The sequence below is a fragment of the Pelophylax lessonae genome, assembly GCF_965119305.1.
Source record: "Pelophylax lessonae genome assembly, chromosome: 1".
Taxonomy (NCBI): domain Eukaryota; kingdom Metazoa; phylum Chordata; class Amphibia; order Anura; family Ranidae; genus Pelophylax; species Pelophylax lessonae.
In genome coordinates this window covers 111,474,661-111,494,086 of record NC_138768.1, presented here as the reverse complement: position 1 = coordinate 111,494,086, position 19,426 = coordinate 111,474,661, and the positions used below count along the sequence as shown (strand labels likewise).

The window sequence follows — 19,426 nt, the reverse complement described above, 5'->3', positions numbered from 1 at the left end:
AAACCCTTGCGCAATTATGTTAGCACAGCTGAAAAGAGAAGCTATAAAACTGGCCTTCCTTTGAGCTAGTTGAGCATCTGGAGCATCAGCATTTGTGGGTTCGATTATACTCTCAAAATGGCCAGAAAAAGAGAACTTTCTTCTGAAACTTGATAGTCTATTCTTGTTCTGAGAAATGAAGGCTATTCCATGAGAGAAATTGCCAAAGACACTGAAGATTTCCTACAATGGTGTGTACTTCTCCCTTCAGAGAACAGCACAAACAGGTTCTAACCAGAATAGAAAGATAAGTGGGAGGCTCCGATGCACAACTAAGCAAGAGGACAAGTACATTAGAGTCTCTAGTTTGAGAAATAGACGCCTCACAGGTCCTCAACTGGCAGCTTCATTAAATGTTACCCGCAAAACGCCAGTCTCAACATTTACAGTGAAGAGGCAACTCCGGGAAGCTGGCCTTCTAGGCAGAGTGACAAAAAAAAAAAAAGCCATATCTGAGACTGGCCAATAAAAGGAAAAGATTAGGATGGGCAAAAGTACACAGACATTGGACAGAGGAAGATAGGGAAGAAAGTGTTATGGACAGACAAATCTAAGTTTGAGGTGTTTGGATCACACAGAAGAACATTTGTGAGACGCAGAACAAGTGAACAGATGCTGGAGGAGTGCCTGACGCCATCTGTCAAGCATGGTGGAGGTAATGTGATGGTCTGGGGCTACTTTGGTGCTGGTAAAGTAGAAGATTTGTACATGGTAAAAGGGGCTTTAGAATAAGGAAGGCTATCACTCCATTTTGCAATGCTATGCCATACCCTGTGGACAGCGCTTGATTGGAGCCAATTTCTTCCTACAACAGGACAATGACCCAAAGTACACCTCTAAACTATGCAGGAACTATTTAGGGAAGAAGCAGTCAACTGGTATTCTGTCTGTAATGGAGTGGCCAGCGCAGTCACCAGATCTCAACCCTATAAGGCTGTTGTGGGAGCAGCTTGACCGTATGGTACGCAAGAAGTGCCCATCAAGCCAATCCAACTTGTGGGAGGTGCTTCAGGTTACCTCAACAAATTGACAGCTAGAATTCCAAAGGTCTGCAAGGCTGTAATTGCTGCAAATGGAGAATTCTTTGATGAAAGCAAAGTTTAAATGACAAAACTATTTCAAATAAAAAACATTATTTCTAACCTTGTCAATGTCTTGACTATATTTTCTATTTATTTTGTAACCCATTTGATGAATAAAAATGTGAGTTTTCATGGAAAATATGAAATTGTCTGGGTGACCATCAACTTTTGAACGGTAGGTAATATATATCATTTTTTAATGATTTTTTATGTTTTTTTCATGGTCTGATATAGTATTTTACCGTATAGTTTTCATATTCATGGCTGGACACCTTCAAATAGGTAGTTGGTCTTCTCCAGCAAATATCAAGCACTGTATGTGGTGTATAATAATTTCTCAATATATTTTAGTACTCCCCCAGCCATGATTAAGAATATACATTATTTTTTTCTCGTCTCAGCACAACAGGCATATAGTGGATTTTGGGCAATGGCATGTTTATTTTCACCCACTGTACAAAATAGTTGTTTTACCCCTGTAAACAGATGCCCAGGCTAGATGTAATGCGGCGCCGCAGCTGGTTCGTTTGTGTCACTATTTACAACTTCCGGATGCCTTCAGGATCTGCAGAAGGCGAAAGGGACATCTGCGTGGCGCCACGGCCAGTATCCCGGCTTACTGTTTCCTTGTGGAGCGGTGATAACGTGACTGGGCATTACCGAAAGTGACGTTCGCGTGTCACGGGCCGGCGCCTGGAACACACAACGTGGCCATAACCCTATCTGGCCAGCGTGCATTCTAAAGGCTGCCTGTAGGACTCCTACTATCATTCCGTTTATTAGAGTTTTTCTTGAACTCTTACATTTTGAAATAAACAGTCTGGCCCCATCTATACCCCCGTTCATTGAACATCCTGGACGGCGATTACACGGTAATCGTTTGATGATAATAAGTATTCCATCTCACAGATTCTCACTGTATATAGTGGATATAAAAAGTCTACCCACCCCTGTTAAAATGTCAGGTTTCTGTGATGTAAAAAATTGACACACAGATAAATAATTTTAGAACTTTTTCCACCTTTAATGTAACCTATAAACTGTACAACTCAGTTGAAAAAAAACTGAAATCTTTTAGGTGGAGTGAAGTAAAAATAAAAAAATAAACCATGATTTCATAAGTGTACACACCCTTAAACTAATACTTTGTTGAAGCACCTTTTGATTTTTTTACAACACTCAGTCTTTTTGGGAATGAGTCTTTCAGCATGGTACATCTTGACTTGTCGTTGTCATGCTGAAAGATCAAGTTCCTCTTCATGTTTAGCTTTCTAACAAAAGCCTGAAGGTTTTGTGCCAATATTGACTGGAATTTGGAACTGTTCATAATGCCCTCTACCTTGACTAAGGCCCCTGTTCCAGCTGAAGAAATACAGCCTCAAAGTATGATGCTGCCACCACGATGCATCACTGCGGGCATGGTGTTCTTTTGGTGATGTGCAGTGTTATTCTTGCACCAAACATATGTTTTGAAATCATGGCCAAAAAGTTCAACCTTGGTTTCATCAGACCATAACACATTTTCCCACATGCTTTTGGAAGACTTCAAATGTGTTTTTGCAAAATTTAGCCTGGCGTGGTTGTTCTTCTTGGTAAGAAAATGCTTCTGTCTTGCCACTCTACCCCATAGCCCAGACATATGAAGAATATGGGAGATTGTTGTCACATGTACTACACCACAGCCACTACTTGCCAGGTATTCCTGCAGCTCCTTTAATGTTGCTGTAGGCTTCTTGGCAGCCCCCCTGACCAGTTTGTATGGTGTTCCAAGGTATATCTATTGCCTTGGAAATTCTTTTGTACCCTTCTCCTGACTGATACCTTTTAAGAATGAGATCCCTCTGATGCTTTGGAAGCTCTCTGCGGATACAGCTTTTGCTGTAGGATGTGACAAAAAAAATGTCCGGAAAGACCTACTAGAACAGCTCAACTTTATTTGGGGTAATCTGAGGCACTTTGATAGCAAATGATAGTAGGTGTGTACCAACTCCTATTTAACATGAGTTTGAATGTGATTGCTTAATTCTGAGCACAGCTATATCCCCAGTAATAAGAGGGTGTGCACACTTATGCAACCACATTATTTTATTCCTCCCCCCTTAAAAGATTTCAGTTTATCAATTGAGTTGTACAGTTTATAGGTCACATTAAAAGGTGGAGAAAGTTCTGAATTTATTTATCTTTGTCTCTTTTTTTTACATCACAGAAATCTGACATTTTACCAGGGGTGTGTAGACTTTTTATATCTACTGTACATGGTATGTTTATTGATACTTTAAGGGCTAGAGCCAAAATACTTGCCTCCATTTTAGATTGTGCTTTTTATCTCAGGAATAGATCTATGTGAATATATATATATATATATACACACACACACATATACATAAATACATATATATATTAGGGCTGCGCATCTTTACTGGTCTTACGATTCGATTAGGATCATGTGAGCGATTATCGATGCATCACGATTACTGCCCACAGCCCCCATTTACATAACACAGCCCTCCATTAACATTAGACAGCCTCCCATTGACATAACACAGCCCCTCAATTGACATAACACAGCCAATTTACATTATATAGCAGCCCCCCCCCCCCCCTGCACTTCACAGGAAAGCCCTGCCGGCTGCCAGTGCACTCAAAAGTTAAAACAAATTAGTGTCAGTGACTCCGTTTCAGGGACCCTTCCTAGTAAGGGTTAATGTAAACTGATGCCTGATTACCTTGTTATCTCTCGATCTTTTCATCGCCGTTAGTCTCGGCCGTCAGATTCATGCACTCCGCAACTCCGGCCGGCGGGGAGGAGGAGATCGGCCGGCCAGAGGGCACGTGACTGACGGCGATGAAAAGATCGGGAGATAATAAGGTAATCAATCAAGCATCAGTTTACATTAACCCCTACTAGGAAGGGTCCCTGAAACTGAGTCACTGACACTAATTTGTTTTAACTTTTGAGTGCACTGGCAGCTGTCCTGGGAGAGGCAGGGGGGAGCCGAGATGACGCCATCCATGCATAGATGCAGCCATTCCTCAGCATCATATTCAAATCGTTTAAGGCCCCATCACGATGCATTGATGTAACGATTATTTTCAACACCCCATATATATATATATATATATATATATATATATTTATATATAAAATGCTTTTTTGTGCGTTTGTAAATACATACATCGTTTTAAACAATTGTTGTAAAGGTAATGCGTTATGCTGGTGCGCCCTATGCTTTTTTTCTTTTTTTTCAAATCGTTACTAGTGCACTCTTGCCTGCGTTTTAGGGCAAACAGCACTGAATTCTGCCAATACTGTTCAAACTGCTAATTATTAATTGCTCTTCATAGCTCAGAACAGGCATCGCATTTAGCTGGTCAGCTAGGGTGTGCTATGATGGTATTCAATATAGATGGTCAATACACCAATTACTATGCTGCTCTACTCTGCCTATTAGACTACCATAGAAAAAAAAAATGATATATATATATATATATATATATATATATACACAAAAACACAATGTAGCAAAGTGTCATTTCTTCAGTGTTGTCACATGAAAAGTGTATATATATATATATATATATATATATATATATATATATATATATATATATATATATATATACACACACATACATACATACACATACATACACACACATGCATACAGCTTGTAAAATAAGCATGGAACATGTCACCATTTTTCTAATTAAATATATGTAAAGGTGCTATTGAGATTACATTTTCACCACATGCTGGTAACAACCAATGCAAACCATACATACAAAGCAACCTAAACAAATACGTTCAAGAAATGAGGTTTTGTGTAAGAAATTGGAATGACACAGGGAAAAAGTATTTAACAAACTGAAATGTATTTAATACTTTGCACCAAATCTAAAAACTAGTCGCATGCAATGCTCAGGTGTGATTTTTTTGGCCCATTCTTCCACACAAAGTGTTTTCAAATCTTGAAGGTTCTGTGGGCCTCCTCTATGAACTCTGATCTTTAGTTCTTTCTATAGATTTTCTTTGGGAATCAAGTCAGGTGATTGGCTGGACCATACTAGGAGCTTTTTTTAAAAAAAAAAACAATTGAGAGTTTCTTTGGCTTTGTGCTTAGGATCATTTTCTTGCTAAAATGTCATCCTTATCCTGGTAGTTGGCAGCAGATTTTTATCCAGAATGTCTGCCAGAAGTGTGCCAGTACCGTATGCTGAAAAACAGCCCCACACCATGATGTTCCCACTTCCAAACTTCAATGTTGGTATGGGGCCAAAGAGTTAAATTTTGGTCTCATCTGACCAGACTATAGGCTCCCAGTATTTCACAGGCTTGTCTAAATGTTGTGCAGTAAACTTTGAAACAAACTTCAACATGCTTTTTCTTCAGCAAAGGGGCCATGGTGGTTAATTACATTACTTATTGCTTTCTTTAAGCCAATTGTACCTGCTAATTCCAGGTCTTTTTGAAGTTCTCCACAAGTGGTCCTTGGCTCCTGGACAACTCTTCTGAGAATCCTTTTCACTACTCTGTCAGTAATCTTGGCCCCAACAGTGCTCACTGGAACATTCAGAAGTTTAGAAATCCCTTTGTAACCAATGCAATCAGTATGTTTTGCAACAATGAGGTTGTGAAGGTCTTGAGAGAGCTCTTTGCTTTTACCCACCATGAGAGGTTTCCTGGGCGACACCTTGGTAATGACACACCTTTTTATAGACCATCAGATGAGACTGAACCAACTGACATTAATTTGCACTGACAAGGGGCAGGGTTGCTTTTCTAATTACGGATTGATTTCAGCTCGTGTCCTGGCTATCAATGCCTTTGTGCACCTCCCTTTCTTCATGTGTTCAATATCTTTTCCCTGTGCCATTGCATCTTATTACACATAAACTTAATTTCTGAACTTATTTGTTTTAGCTTCTTTGTATGTATGGATCGCATGGGTTGTTACTGAAATGTGGTGAAAATGTCAGGTCAATAGCACCTTTCATGTCAATAGCATAGAAATATATTTACCCAGAAAAATGGTGACATGTTCAAAACCATATATAATATTGCACACCTCACCATTTTTCTAGGTAAATATCTTAAGGTGGTATAAGTTCCGACATTTTGTATAATAACATGGAATGACAAAGGGAAAAAGCATTGAACACATGAAGAAAGGGAGGTGTAAAAAGGCAGGGCACCAGCTGAAATCTATCAGTAATTAAAAAGCAATCCTGCCCCTTTTCAGTGCAATTAATATGAGCTGGTTCAGTCTCATCTGATGGCCTATAAAAAGGTGTCTCATTATCAAGGTAAGGTATCACACAAGAAACATCTCATGATGGGTAAAAGCAAAGAATGCTCAAGACCTTTGCAACCTTGTTGTTGGAAAACATACTAATGGCATTGGTTACAGAAGGATTTCTAAACTTCGGAGGCCATAACCTGGAAGTGGAAAGATCATCATTTCACTATAAACCGGCCACATCCAGGTGCTCCTCGTAAGATTTCTATGAACCTTCAAAATTTGAAGAATGGGCCAAAATTACACCTGAGCAATGCATGCGACTAGTTTCTCCATACAAGAGGCATCTTGAAGTGGTCATTACCAACAAAGGATTTTGTACCAAGTATTACATTTCAGTTAGGGCTCTTTCAGACGGCAGCTCCGCTGTTCTTGTCTGCTGCGGGACTTTTTTTTTTTTCACGGAGCGAATGACATTTGTGTCATCCGCTCCGTATGCTCGCATATCATCCCATCCGTTTGCGGATGATATGCGGACATAATGTAAGTCTATTGGCATTGCGGATGTCAGCGGATGACACCGCTGACATCCGATTTTCCTTCCTTTCCGTTTTTTGAACGGAACAAAAATAGGGTTCTGTTCCGTTCCAAAAAACGGAACAGAACTGAAAGGAAGAAAATCGGATGTCAGCGGATGGTATTCCGCTGACATCCGCAATGCCATAGACTTACATTATGTCCGCAAATCATCCGCAAAAAAATAGGATGATTTGCGGACAAGCAGAACGGCCGTGTGAAAGAGCCCTTAGCGTGTTCAAATTTTTCTCCTGTGTCATTCCATTTTATTGCACAACTTAATTTCTGAACTTATTGGTTCTGGTTTCTTTATATGTATGGATTGCATAGGTTGTTACCGACATGTGGTGAAAATGTCATGTCAATAGCACCTTTAAAAATATATTTACCTAGAAAAATGGTAACGTGTTCAATACTTATTTTACCCGGTGTGTGTATGTATATGTTGGCGTGTGTGTATATATATATATATATATATATATATATATATATATATATATATATATATATATTTTATCCTCTGTCCATAAAAATAAAACAAATACCATGAACTACCAAACATCAATTTGGGTAGAATGACACCCAATAGTGCCCTTTACACATCCTTCATAGAAAAAGTATCTATTTGGCTACAACAGAACAGAGAATACGGTCATAAATAGCACCATTTCAGAGGCTCAAATGCTAGGTAAAAGAGGAGGTAATACAACAAAGGATAGGATGTAATAAGTCTACAGAATGATCACATTCCAAGCATGTATATTATCACTTCATACCTGAAACACGGCTCTGTGATCTTCTACTACCTGCTCTTCCATCTCCACCATCTGTGACACGGCTTCATGAAACGTAAAGAGCTGTGGCGACACCTCTTCTTCCTGAAAATGTGAACAGAGCATTAGAATTACATGGAGCTGCCACATCTATTGAGCTAAAAGACATGGACAGCAATTGTATAAGGTATTTGGAAAGTATTGGCATAGAATGGTGATCTCTAAGCTCTCAGTAGATTCATTCTGTTCGTACAGGCACTATGCTTTAAAGCCTTTTGCTTGAGGAATTGCATGTGTATTTTAGCATGTGTGTAGGAAATTACGTTTTTTATTTTGAAAAATATCTTGAAGTTTCACTCTAATCCACAAAAGTACATTCTTCTATGTAGGAACACCCTTAAAATTCCATTCCAAGTTTAAAAGAGCCAGATGCTTGGTGTCCACGTTTCTGGACTGTGCAAGAACAAAATCAGTTGAACAATGCTTCATACACTGACAGAGAACATCCCCTCCACCTACCTTGGGGACCTTTTCTTATTCGAACATTAACCAGCAGCTTACCAGCTGAAAACGTGCAACACAAAAAGCTGACCTCTCTTGGATCTAAGAGAATAAATCCCAATGTGCTAATTTTGGCCTAATTTTGTAGCTGGGTGTTTTTTAAGGACTTTGAATAAGCAAAAGGAAGTTGAACAATATGATGGGAGTACTAGGCATTCCCCTGGACCTTACATAACAGGAGGCTGCAATTTTCAGGGGTGCGGTGTCTTTACTATCACACAAAAAATAACTTTGCAGTATTGTAACCCTCCTTTCCTCCAGTCTTTTGTTTACTTTATTTCGTTTTTTTTTTTTATCTTCACACTTCATTCTAACTTCAGTGAAGTACCTGCTCCTACTGCCCAATGGTATAGTCACATCACATACCCCAAAAGGTATTGGCTTCCACACAGTGCCTGGATGAGGAAGGACATGGCGGCACATCATCAGGGAGCCGGCTACAAGAACCCGTAAGAGGCAGCTGGCTGATGATGAGCTAGGAGGGGGAAGATGGTGCTGCAGGGTCTGGTGTGCAGCAGTAGATCATTGCCAAATTTGTGGATCGTATAAGTATGTTTATAGAGGATACCACAGCAAAAAATGTAAGTTGTGAGGTTCCACTTTAAAATAGATACATTTTATTAACCAGAAATAAAATTGCAAAAAAAAAAAAAAAACCACCACCACACATGAAAAACATATAGACCTCCAAAAAGTATACACTCCGTGCAGCATTCAGCAATGACATGAAGCAAAACAGCTGGTGTAATAAAGGAATCCACCCACGTTTTGTTCACAAAGAAGTTTGAGGTCATCCCTCTGAGGAGAGCTTCCTACTCCCCACAACGATTCCAGGTCATCCAGCTGATTCTGGGCGTGATGTAACATGGGGCGCGGCTCCCCAGCAGAATTAGGATCAACAGTCAGCTCTTTCACTCTGAAACAGCAGAAGATTTATTAGACCAATCTACTAGAAGAGGCAGTGAGAAATAAATATGAAATCAAATATTCTGAGATATAAATGCCCTCTGTATAGATCTCCTTGTAAAATAATCAGCAGTGTTCCATCCAAGCCTAAACCTTTGGTTTACTGGAAACCACATTTTATAACATTTTACAAATGCCGGTTACATTTCTTTAGCTTTCTGATGAGAGTTACTGTACTTATTGACAACATATCCTCAAATCCTGTAATGGACCATGGTAGAAAGCAATGCCATGGCCGCCTGTCCTAACCACACTAAGGGCTCAATGCCAAGATCAGTGTATTTCTGAACAGCTGCAGCAGGTACAAATCTATGACAAGCTGATAGGCTTTACAGCTATCTGTATCGCACATGGAGAGCTTACCTTCAGTTAGGGAGAGATATGTAGTACTGGATGCAAACAGGGCCGCTCATCTACCGTTAGCCGCATGGCATCACTTCTTAGGACAGCCGTGGGCAATATCAGCCGGTAATAAATTTGTACAGGCATCCTGTCCGCAGTTATTCAGAAACACCCAGCTGTACCCACCACAAAAATATGCTGATCTGGGCAACGTGTGGCTAGGAACGTTCGTGTAAATGAAGCCTGCCACCAACCCTGGAACAACCCCAAGGGGTTCAAACAGCTTGAAAGTTTTAGGAAATGTCAACTCATCACAAGTGAGATTATAGCGTCTCAGATTTTAAATGGAATGTATAGTGGTTTTATACTTTTTCTTAAAGTCAGGACTAAATTAAATAAGAAAAAAAAAAACTAAAAAAACTTTTAGTATGTAAACCCAGCATTTGATATTCCTAAATATGCCTGCTGCACCATGCACCTGTATGAAAAGGTATCCAGTTCTCTTTGTATTGCTTCCTTTGAGTGAAAACTCTGTGTTCCTGCCAGTTCCTCTGCTTTCCTATTATGACTGACCGCACTAAACAGAACACACTGTGGTCAGTTCTCGAGCTGTGCTGGGAACTCCGCTTACTCTCCTCCAATGATCAGACTTGTCCTAACATCTGGGTTGAAGCAAACCTGTTTACAGAGCTCAATAGCTCAAAATGCACACCCATTCTAATTAATCAAACCTCTGATCTAGCAGAAATAAACTGTGCTCCTGATCTGCCAAAATAGGAAACTGCAGCCCAACTAAGAAGCACTTTAAAAGCTCTGTTGAATCTGCTATTAAGGGATCAATTAAATGTAAAGGAACTGAAGTTGAACTTATTTAACACTCACTGGCCGAACTGTCAGTTTCTTAAAGGTGTGCTTCAAACAAGGAGATCTCTACAAGATGAGAGCTGAAAACAAACTCAACTGAAAATAAATTCATGCTACAAAACTATAATGGAAAATCATATAAGCATGCAAAACACATTGGAAATGAAGAGCATGAATTAAAGAAAGAACTGAAGAGTAAATGACTGAGGCCACATTATTACACATGGGTGATGACAATATCTGAAATGTAGAAGGCAGGTTAGACCTGGTGAGCGTAGGAGAGAAGTCGTCATACTCGTAGGAAGGAGAGAGATCAGAGCGACTTCCGCCACCCTGAGAGAAGGGAATATCCGATGGACTAATCCCAAATTCCTTTACTCTGCAGGCCAGAGACACAGCAGAAAGATGGAGGAAAGGTTGAGAAGGACACAAAACATTTTATCGCTTTCCATCCACACAGTTAGGCAGAGAAAGCATTCACACTGTCAACACATGTAATGCCAGAACTAGGGATGGGAAAATCAATTTGTAATTGGCTGCTTGCCTAGCGAATCACTACTCTGCAACTCTTCTGAAAATGTACATGCTGACTGGCAAAGGCTGAACCAGTCAATGAATGGTATTTATCAGATTCACGAGAACCCCCAACTCACCAGAGATCGGGCAGAGGATGAATTCAGCAAATCAGAAGCATCAAAGAGCCGCAATTCACTTTCAAATCAAATCATATGATTAGCTCATCTCTAGTTCAAAGCTTTGATAAAAAGCAACATGCAAAGACAACAGGGTAGAATATACTTCATACTAAATCGCCACCCCAAGTCAGTACATCAACAGGAAACATGTAATGTATACTTGTAGGCTCACCTCTAAATGTAAAATATGTAAAATATGTAAAACAAGCTTCAACTTTTCATATGATTTGTGTCAGACTATGCAAATGTCTTCTGAAATAAAGACTAATGAAGTTCCTTATAACGTAAAAGAGAATGTAAAAAGATTCTGATTTACAAGCAAATTCTATATCTTGGAGTACAGTACAGAACACAGGAAAGGATTCTTAAGCCGGCCATAGACAGAATCCCTGCCGGTTCAGCAGGAACTGGCCAAGATTTGAACCATGTATGGGCAGGCTAAATGTATCCAAGTTGATTTGATCGATCAATTTGGGGACAACCAGCCTGTTGTATTTTACATGCGATTATTGCTAGCGGCTGTTATAGCTGCTAGCAATAATCACTGTGTTCTCCAGGCAGGCATGGCTTCCTACCAGAACACATTGGGACCGTGAGTGGGATTCCCCCGTTGACATTGACTGATTGATTGATGGGGGAATCGATTGATTTTCTTTCCTGCAATGCGTGATTGCAGGAGACAAATTTGCTCCGTCTATTGCCAGCCTTAGACCATGGTTTATATTCCGCTATCTTCCAGTGATTGAACATTGGCAAAAGGCCCCCAGTGTATCCATATGACCGTACACACTCCTTAAAGATCTTGTTTTTTTTTTTTTTTTTTTTGTTTCTTCCGCAAACAATAAGATGAAAAAAAGAGAAAAGGAGGGGGAAAGACAGATGTAAGTCCATTATAAGTATGATGTAGCTGTTCTTAGTGGCTGCCAGCTGGAGCACGGGGAAGCTCTGGAACAGAAGAAGAAGAAAGCAGCGCCATCTAAGTGTAGCATGGACAGTTTATTAAGAGGTTAAAAAGGTTTAAACCCACAAGGATCAGTTAAAACCAGCGTGATATATGAGAAAGATCATCTGCTCTTCCCCGGGAAGACTGACATCTGGATGGTGAAATCAAATTAGAGCTCAAGGCAGAATTGGGGGGTTGTGCGTCATGGCAATAGGAAGTAAAAGAGGCTCCAGGTAGTGGAGATGACCTCCCCACCACCTAGAGAGGAGGAGAGTATTGATGAGTCTTAGTGGAGGGAAGAAAAAGAAAAAACAGGCAAGGAATGTGCACCGCATAACCTGAGAAAAATGATCTGGAATGAACAACCAAGGGGTGGTAATGCGGGTATCCTTCTGAACATGGGGCCAGACGCAGACCAAAATATGTTGTGCTGAAGGGTGATGTGAATAATACGAATATCAGAATTAGACCTAGGTACTATAGACAGTACAAGGTTGGTTAAGGAACCAGAGAAGAATTCGGTATCAACCGCATCAGAAGCCTTGCAGTAAAAGGTCTCCAAGACACCCTGGGATGATGGGATTCTCTAATGTTCACTGACGGACACAGCTCCTGATTCTTAACCATCGGGTTATACTGTCACCTACAGGAGTAGAACACTAGGCAAGAAAAAGCTTGACTATGGGCAGTCCCAGGGGCTATACACCCACTCTCAGCTAAAGGCACTCAGTTTTGTTACAAGCAGCGTTAGAAGAAAGCCAACTACACAGAGGGGTGAGTGCTTTGGACGTCCCAAAGCAGTGTTAAACATGAGGGGTGGAAAAAAGCAGAAAAAAAAATTCCCAAGGCTAACCATAGCAAACCAGGTAACATGAAGCTCAACCATAAACAATAGAAGCTCACCTGAAAAAACAATACACCCTCTTAGAGCACCAGGTCTCCTAAACAGCAGCCAGCAAAACCTTGTGGCCAAAGCAAGCATCCGCAGATGCCAACACATGCACTTTACAAAAATTTTGTAAAAGTGTGCACGGACGACCAGGAGGCCGCCTTGCAAACCTGTGTCACTGACGCTTGATGGTGGAAGCCTAGGACACACTAAGCGCCCTTAGAAGAGTGCTCCTTGACAGGGAAAGGAGGAACCTGGCCCATGATGTAACAGGCCTGAACCACCGTCTGTCTGATCCATCTGGAAATGGTCGTAGAAGAAGCGGACAACCCTTTGCGAGGTCTGTCCGTGAACACAAAGAGTCTGACTTCCTAAAAGATTCGTAGCTGACAGGTACACCTTAAATTGCTCGGACCACATTCAAGCCAAGCAAGGTAATTTCCTTCAGATGTTTAGCCTGGGACACAGGGAAGGCAACACAATGTCTTCATTCAAATGACAGTCCGAGACCACCCTAGGAATGAATGACAGACAGGGCGAAGCACCACCTTATCCTTGTGAATCACAAAAAAGGTGAACGACAGGCTAACGCCGCCAGTTCCGACACCTTGCATGCAGAGGTGATAGCCACCAAAAAAGGCCACCTTCCAGGCACCATATTAAGATCCCAGGGTGGAAACAGAGCCCACAGTGAAGGAACCAAATGTCGGACACCCTGAAGAAAGGCACGCACCAGGGAGTGTGAGGCAAAAGGCGGTTGGAAAAAGACTGCCAAAAGGCGATACCTGGCCCTTGTACTTAAGGCCAATTACTGTTGAACCCCCCCATTAAAAGGAAGGTTAAGATCCGATCCACTGAGAAGGAGCGAGGATGAACCCAAAGAGACTCACACCACACAATGTACATCTTGCATGTACGAAGGTAGATCTTCCTAGAAATAGATTCCCTAGCTTTCACCAGCGTAGGAATCGCCAACTCAGACAAACCTCCATCCTTCAGCACCTGGCATTCAACAGCCAAGCCATCAAAGCCAGCGATTGTAAAGCAGGACAGAAAATCGTTCCTCGAGACAGCAGATCGTCCCTGGGAGGAAGCCCCCAAGGAGCATCGGCGACCAGCCGTACCCGATTGGCTGACGCAATGTCAGTCTGGACAGAATCCCTTCTGCTTTGATCCTGCACAGGAGTCATGGCAGAAATTTGAGAGGGCTGGAACAAATCAGTCAGCCCACCTTAGAATGCTGGCTACTTACCGAGCCACCAGGACACTACTTTTGCCCCCCTTGGGGTTTGACAGACCACAGCCGTGGCATTGTCCAAATGAATTTGTACCAGACACCCCTGAAGATGAATTGTCCAATGAGCCAGACAAAGGCTGTTCGTTTAGAGTTACAGAACACTAATTGGCAGTCTGGACTCTGCCATAGTTCAAGTTCAGACCACCTGAGCACATCTGTCCTGAGGACGCCTCCCCACCCGGACAGGCTGACATCCGTGGTGACAACCGTCCAAGTACAGGGGGAGAAAGGATTTTCCCTGTCGAAGTGCCAGAGAATGAAGCCACCTCTAGAGAGTGTGGATCTTTTTTCATTTCAGCAGAATCTCTTTAACAGAGATCTTCTGTGGAACTGTGCAAACAGACTGTCTCGAAGGAGGACACCATCTGGCCCAGCACCCACATACAAGCCTGGAGGGATGGCTGTTTGCTGAACAGAAGACGCTGAAATGCCTCCTGCAATGTCTGGAGTTTTACAAGAGAAAGAAACACTCTGGCTGAGGCAGAGTCCAGAGTCAGACCCAGATAGTCCATTTTTTGGTGGAAAGAACCAAAGCAGACTGCTGAAGGTTCAGAATCCGACTGAATTCCCTAAGAGTTTGCAGACTAATCTCCAGTTGTTCATCAGAGCAGTCAGAGACTCCGCTCGTAGAAGATGATCGTCCAGGTACTCCAGTACCGAGATTCCCCGCTGACAAACAATGCAAGCACCGGGGCCAACATTTTTGGGAAGACCCAAGGAGCAGAGGCGTGACCAAAGGTCCACGCCACAAACCAATAATGCTCCCCGGCCACAGCAAAACAGGGGAAGCATTGGTGACCGGCACATATTAGAATGTGCAGGTAGGCATCCTTGAGGTCAACAGAAGCGAGAAGAAATGAACTTAAATGAATCCCTAGAAGGGCTTGTTCTCACGGTATGTGCATGAAAACAGATGTGAAAACTCTGCTGATTTCACTTGCAGAGACATGATCAGTTTTCATGTGCATTTCAGTGAGTTTTTATGCACATTGACATCCGTTTTCATGCGTGTCAGCTATATGCCCTGTTTACGCCATGATGTCGATATAACGTAGTTTTTTTCTTTTTCCTGCGTTGCAGATTCCTGCGCAGAAAAAAAAACTGCATGTGTTGTGGTGTGAACAGGGCACATAGAGAACACTTTTTTCACAATGGTGTGAACGAGGCAGCTGCCTTCAATAAAAACAGTTTAATCACTGCGGGAATGGCCAGGTCCTCAGTGGGAACAGTATATCTTCTTAAACTCCCCTTTCATAGGGTACAAAGCATCAAAATTGTTAGGAGTGAAAAGCCTCTCGGGGGCTGGGCTAAATGCTTGATCAGGATTCAGGAAAGGCTTTCTAGGATTATGGCACTTTTTTGTCAATACATGTGGAGATACACAGCAGTAGGTGATTCCAGTCAGAGACTAGTATGCACTGCATCAATGATGTATGCAATGAGACAACAGTAGCCAGTATGCGACGAGAAACTGGAAGAGGCAACTTCAAAAAATTCTGGTGGGGAAAAATCTTCAGCAACCTCTGCTAAAATTTCAGCATCCCCCTTGTCTTATGGAAATGTGTCAGACACTTTAGGTTGTAACTTGAAAATAGGGGGGGGGGGGGGGGGTTAGAGTTAATGGTTGTTAGCAACCAAAAATTCCAGAAATGGAAAAAGGCTTTGGAATAGACATAGCGGTAAAGAATTCTGCTTCAAACAGGCTACATGATGCATATCTGTGAGGGTGCTCAAAAGAGGGAGCAGTGTCAGTGTAAAACCTTGGTCTGGAACAAGGGAACAGCTGAGAGGTACCTCAGGGCCTACAGCAGAATTACACCATAGCCTGTGCCTTTCAGCCTTAGCACTGTGGTGTGTCTTGTGAGATAAAGGATACGTTGAATACACTAACGATTCACCAAGACTATTTCTCTCAAATATTGTTCACTAATTTGTCTAAATGAGTGTTAGTGAGCACTTCTCCTTTGCCGAGATAATCCCGTCACCTCACAGGTGTGGCATATCAAGATGCTGATTAGACAGCACGATTATTGCACAGGTGTGCCTTAGGGTGGCCACAATAAAAGGCTACTCTAAATTGTGCAATTTTACTGTATTGAGGGGGTCCGGAGAGGTCCGAAAACTAGTCAGTATCTGGTGTGACCACCATTTGCCACACAGTGCAACACATCCTCCTTCGCATAGAGTTGATCAGGTTGTTGATTGTGGCCTGTGGAATGTTGGTCCACTCCTCTTTAATGGCTCTGTGAAGTTGCTGAATATTGGCAAGACCTGGAACACGCTGTTGTATACGCCGATCCAGAGCATCCCAAGCATGCTCAATGGGTGACATGCTCGATCCACAACGTTGACATCAGCAAACCACACACCTACACGATGCCATACACGCTGTGTGCCATCTGCCATGTACAGTGAAAACCGGGATTCATCCGTGAAGAGAACACCTCTCCAAAGTGCCAGACGCCAGTGAATGTCAGCATTTGCCCACTCAAGTCGGTTACGGCGACGAACTGCAGTCAGGTCGAGACCCCGATGAGGACGACGAGCATGCAGATGAGCTTCCCTAAGACGGTTTCTGACAATTTGTGCAGAAATTCTTTGGTTATGCAAACCAATTGTTGCAGCAGATGTCTGCGTGGCTGGTCTCACACGATCTTGGAGGTATAGATGCTGGATGTGGAGGTCCTGGGCTGGTGTGGTTACACATGGTTTGCGGTTTTGAGGCCGGTTGGATGTACTTCCAAATTATCAGAAACCCCTTGGGAGACGGCTTATGGTAGAGAAATGAACATTCAATTCACAGGCAACAGCTTTGATGGACATTCCTGTAGGCAGCATGCCAATTGCACGCTTCCTCAAAACTTGCGACATCTGTGGCATTGTGCAGTGTGATAAAAATGTACATTTTATAGTGGCCTTTTTTTGTGTTCAGCCTAAGGTACACCTGTGCAATAATCATGCTGTCAAATCAACATCTTGATATGCCACACCTGTGAGGTGGATGGATTATCTCGGCAAAAGGAGAAGTGCTCACTAACACAGATTTATAATTTTGTGTATATATACAGTACAGACCAAAAGTTGGGACACACCTTCTCATTCAAAGAGTTTTCTTTATTTTCATGACTATGAAAATTGTAGAGTCACACTTCAAGAGGTAGTCACCTGAAATGGTCTTCCAACAGTCTTGAAGGAGTTCCCAGAGATGCTTAGCACTTGTTGGCCCTTTTGCCTTCACTCTGCGGTCCAGCTCACCCCAAACCATCTCGATTGGGTTCAGGTCCTGTGACTGTGGAGGCCGGGGCATCTGGCGCAGCAGCCCATCACTCTCCTTCTTGGTCAAATAGCCCTTACACAGCCTGGAGGTGTGTTTGGGGTCATTGTCCTGTTGAAAAATAAATGATGGTCCAACTAAACGCAAACCGGATGGAATAGCATGCCGCTGCAAGATGCTGTGGTAGCCATGCTGGTAGCCATGCAGTGTCACCAGCAAAGCACCCCCACACCATCACACCTCCTCCTCCATGCTTCATGGTGGGAACCAGGCATGTAGAGTCCCATCCGTTCACCTTTTCTGCGTCGCACAAAGACACGGTGGTTGGAAGCAAAGATCTCAAATTTGGACTCATCAGACCAAAGCACAGATTTCCACTGGTCTAATGTCCATTGTATTCTTTAGCCCAAACAAGTCTCTTCTGCTTGTTGCCTTTCTTTAGCAGTGGTTTCCTAGCAGATATTCTGCCATGAAGGCCTGATTCACACAGTCTCCTTTTAACAGTTGTTCTAGAGATGTGTCTGCTGCTAGAACTCCGTGTGCCATTGACCTGGTCTCTAATCTGAGCTGCTGTTAACCTGCGATTTCTGAGGCTGGTGACCCGGATTAACTTATCCTCAGCAGAGGTGACTCTTTATCTTCCTTTCCTGGGGCGGTCCGCATGTGAGACAGTTTCTTTGTAGCTCTTGATGGTTTTTGTGACTGCACTTGGGGACACTTTCAAAGTTTTGCCAATTTTTCGGACTGACTGACCTTAATTTCTTAAAGTAATGATGGCCACTCGTTTTTCTGTACTTAGCTGCTTTTTTCTTGCCATAATACAAATTCTAACAGTCTATTCACTAGGACTATCAGCTGTGTATCCACCTGACTTCTGCACAACACAACTGATCCCAGTCCCAACCCCATTTATAAGGCAAGAAATCACACTCATTAAACCTGACGGGGCACACCTGTGAAGTGAAAACCATTTCAGGTGACTACCTCTTGAAGTGTGACTCTACAATTTTCATAGTCCTGAAAATAAAGAAAACTCTTTGAATGAGAAGGTGTGTCCAAACTTTTGGTCTGTTCTGTGTGTATATATATATATATATATATATATATATATATATATATATATATATATATATATATATATATAGTCTGGAACTGGTATGTACGAAGCACAAGTAATACTGGTTTACCCTTGTCCATGTATGTCAATAGTCCTGTTCAGGGACCAGACTTCACCTGTCACAGCAGGCATACCATTGAAGGATTCTGGGTGCCTAAGGAATGGACCATGGTGCTGAATCTGGAGCATCACATGCCAGGTGAGCACAGAATGCAGGACCAGGTGCCCAAAGTAGATATTAAAGAGTGGCCCCACTGCTGCATAGTCCAGGTGTGTGTTTCCCAAGGTATAACCTGAGGGTAAATGATCCGAAAACTGCTACCAAGCCATAAGACAATAAGCATTCTGATTTTGACAGTTTTAGAGAAAGTAAAAGCAATGCGGTTGAAAATAGAAAATATCTTCTCAAACAGAAACTGAAGCCTGGCAGAACGGGTGGGGTTATATGGATACACTTAGCGGCAGTCCCAGCAAACTGTTTGCCATTGTCCAATCACCTGAAGGTAGTGGCATATAACCCATGGCCTAGGATCCCATTCCTGTGTCCTGTACTGTATAATTAGATTATTAATTTGTTTATATATCTGCCACATGTATATATATATATATATATATATATATATATATATATATATATATATATATATAAAATAAATGATAAAACGGCGGGATCAAAGTGTAAACAATAAATGTTAAAATACCTCTATTCAAAGAATAAATTCACCCAATGGCAGCTTACATAAAGTGTCTTCCACTAAACACACAAATATA

At 42.0% G+C, this 19,426-nt stretch overlaps 1 protein-coding gene across 4 annotated transcripts in view; it reads right to left on the bottom strand.

Annotated features, from left to right (window-relative positions):
• Positions 1-19,426, bottom strand: part of KIF2A (kinesin family member 2A) — a 181,947-nt gene that overhangs the window by 16,556 nt on the left and 145,965 nt on the right. For 2 of the 4 annotated variants that reach the window (XM_082243440.1, XM_082243439.1), the window contains exons 17-19: positions 10,706-10,819; positions 9,034-9,184; positions 7,711-7,812 (exon numbers count right to left, since the gene is read on the bottom strand). In XM_082243440.1, coding sequence (XP_082099566.1) covers positions 7,711-7,812; positions 9,034-9,184; positions 10,706-10,819 — 367 coding nt within the window. The remainder of the gene's footprint in view (positions 1-7,710; positions 7,813-9,033; positions 9,185-10,705; positions 10,820-19,426) is intronic. The other 2 variants (XM_082243442.1, XM_082243441.1) reach the window with 1 other exon arrangement.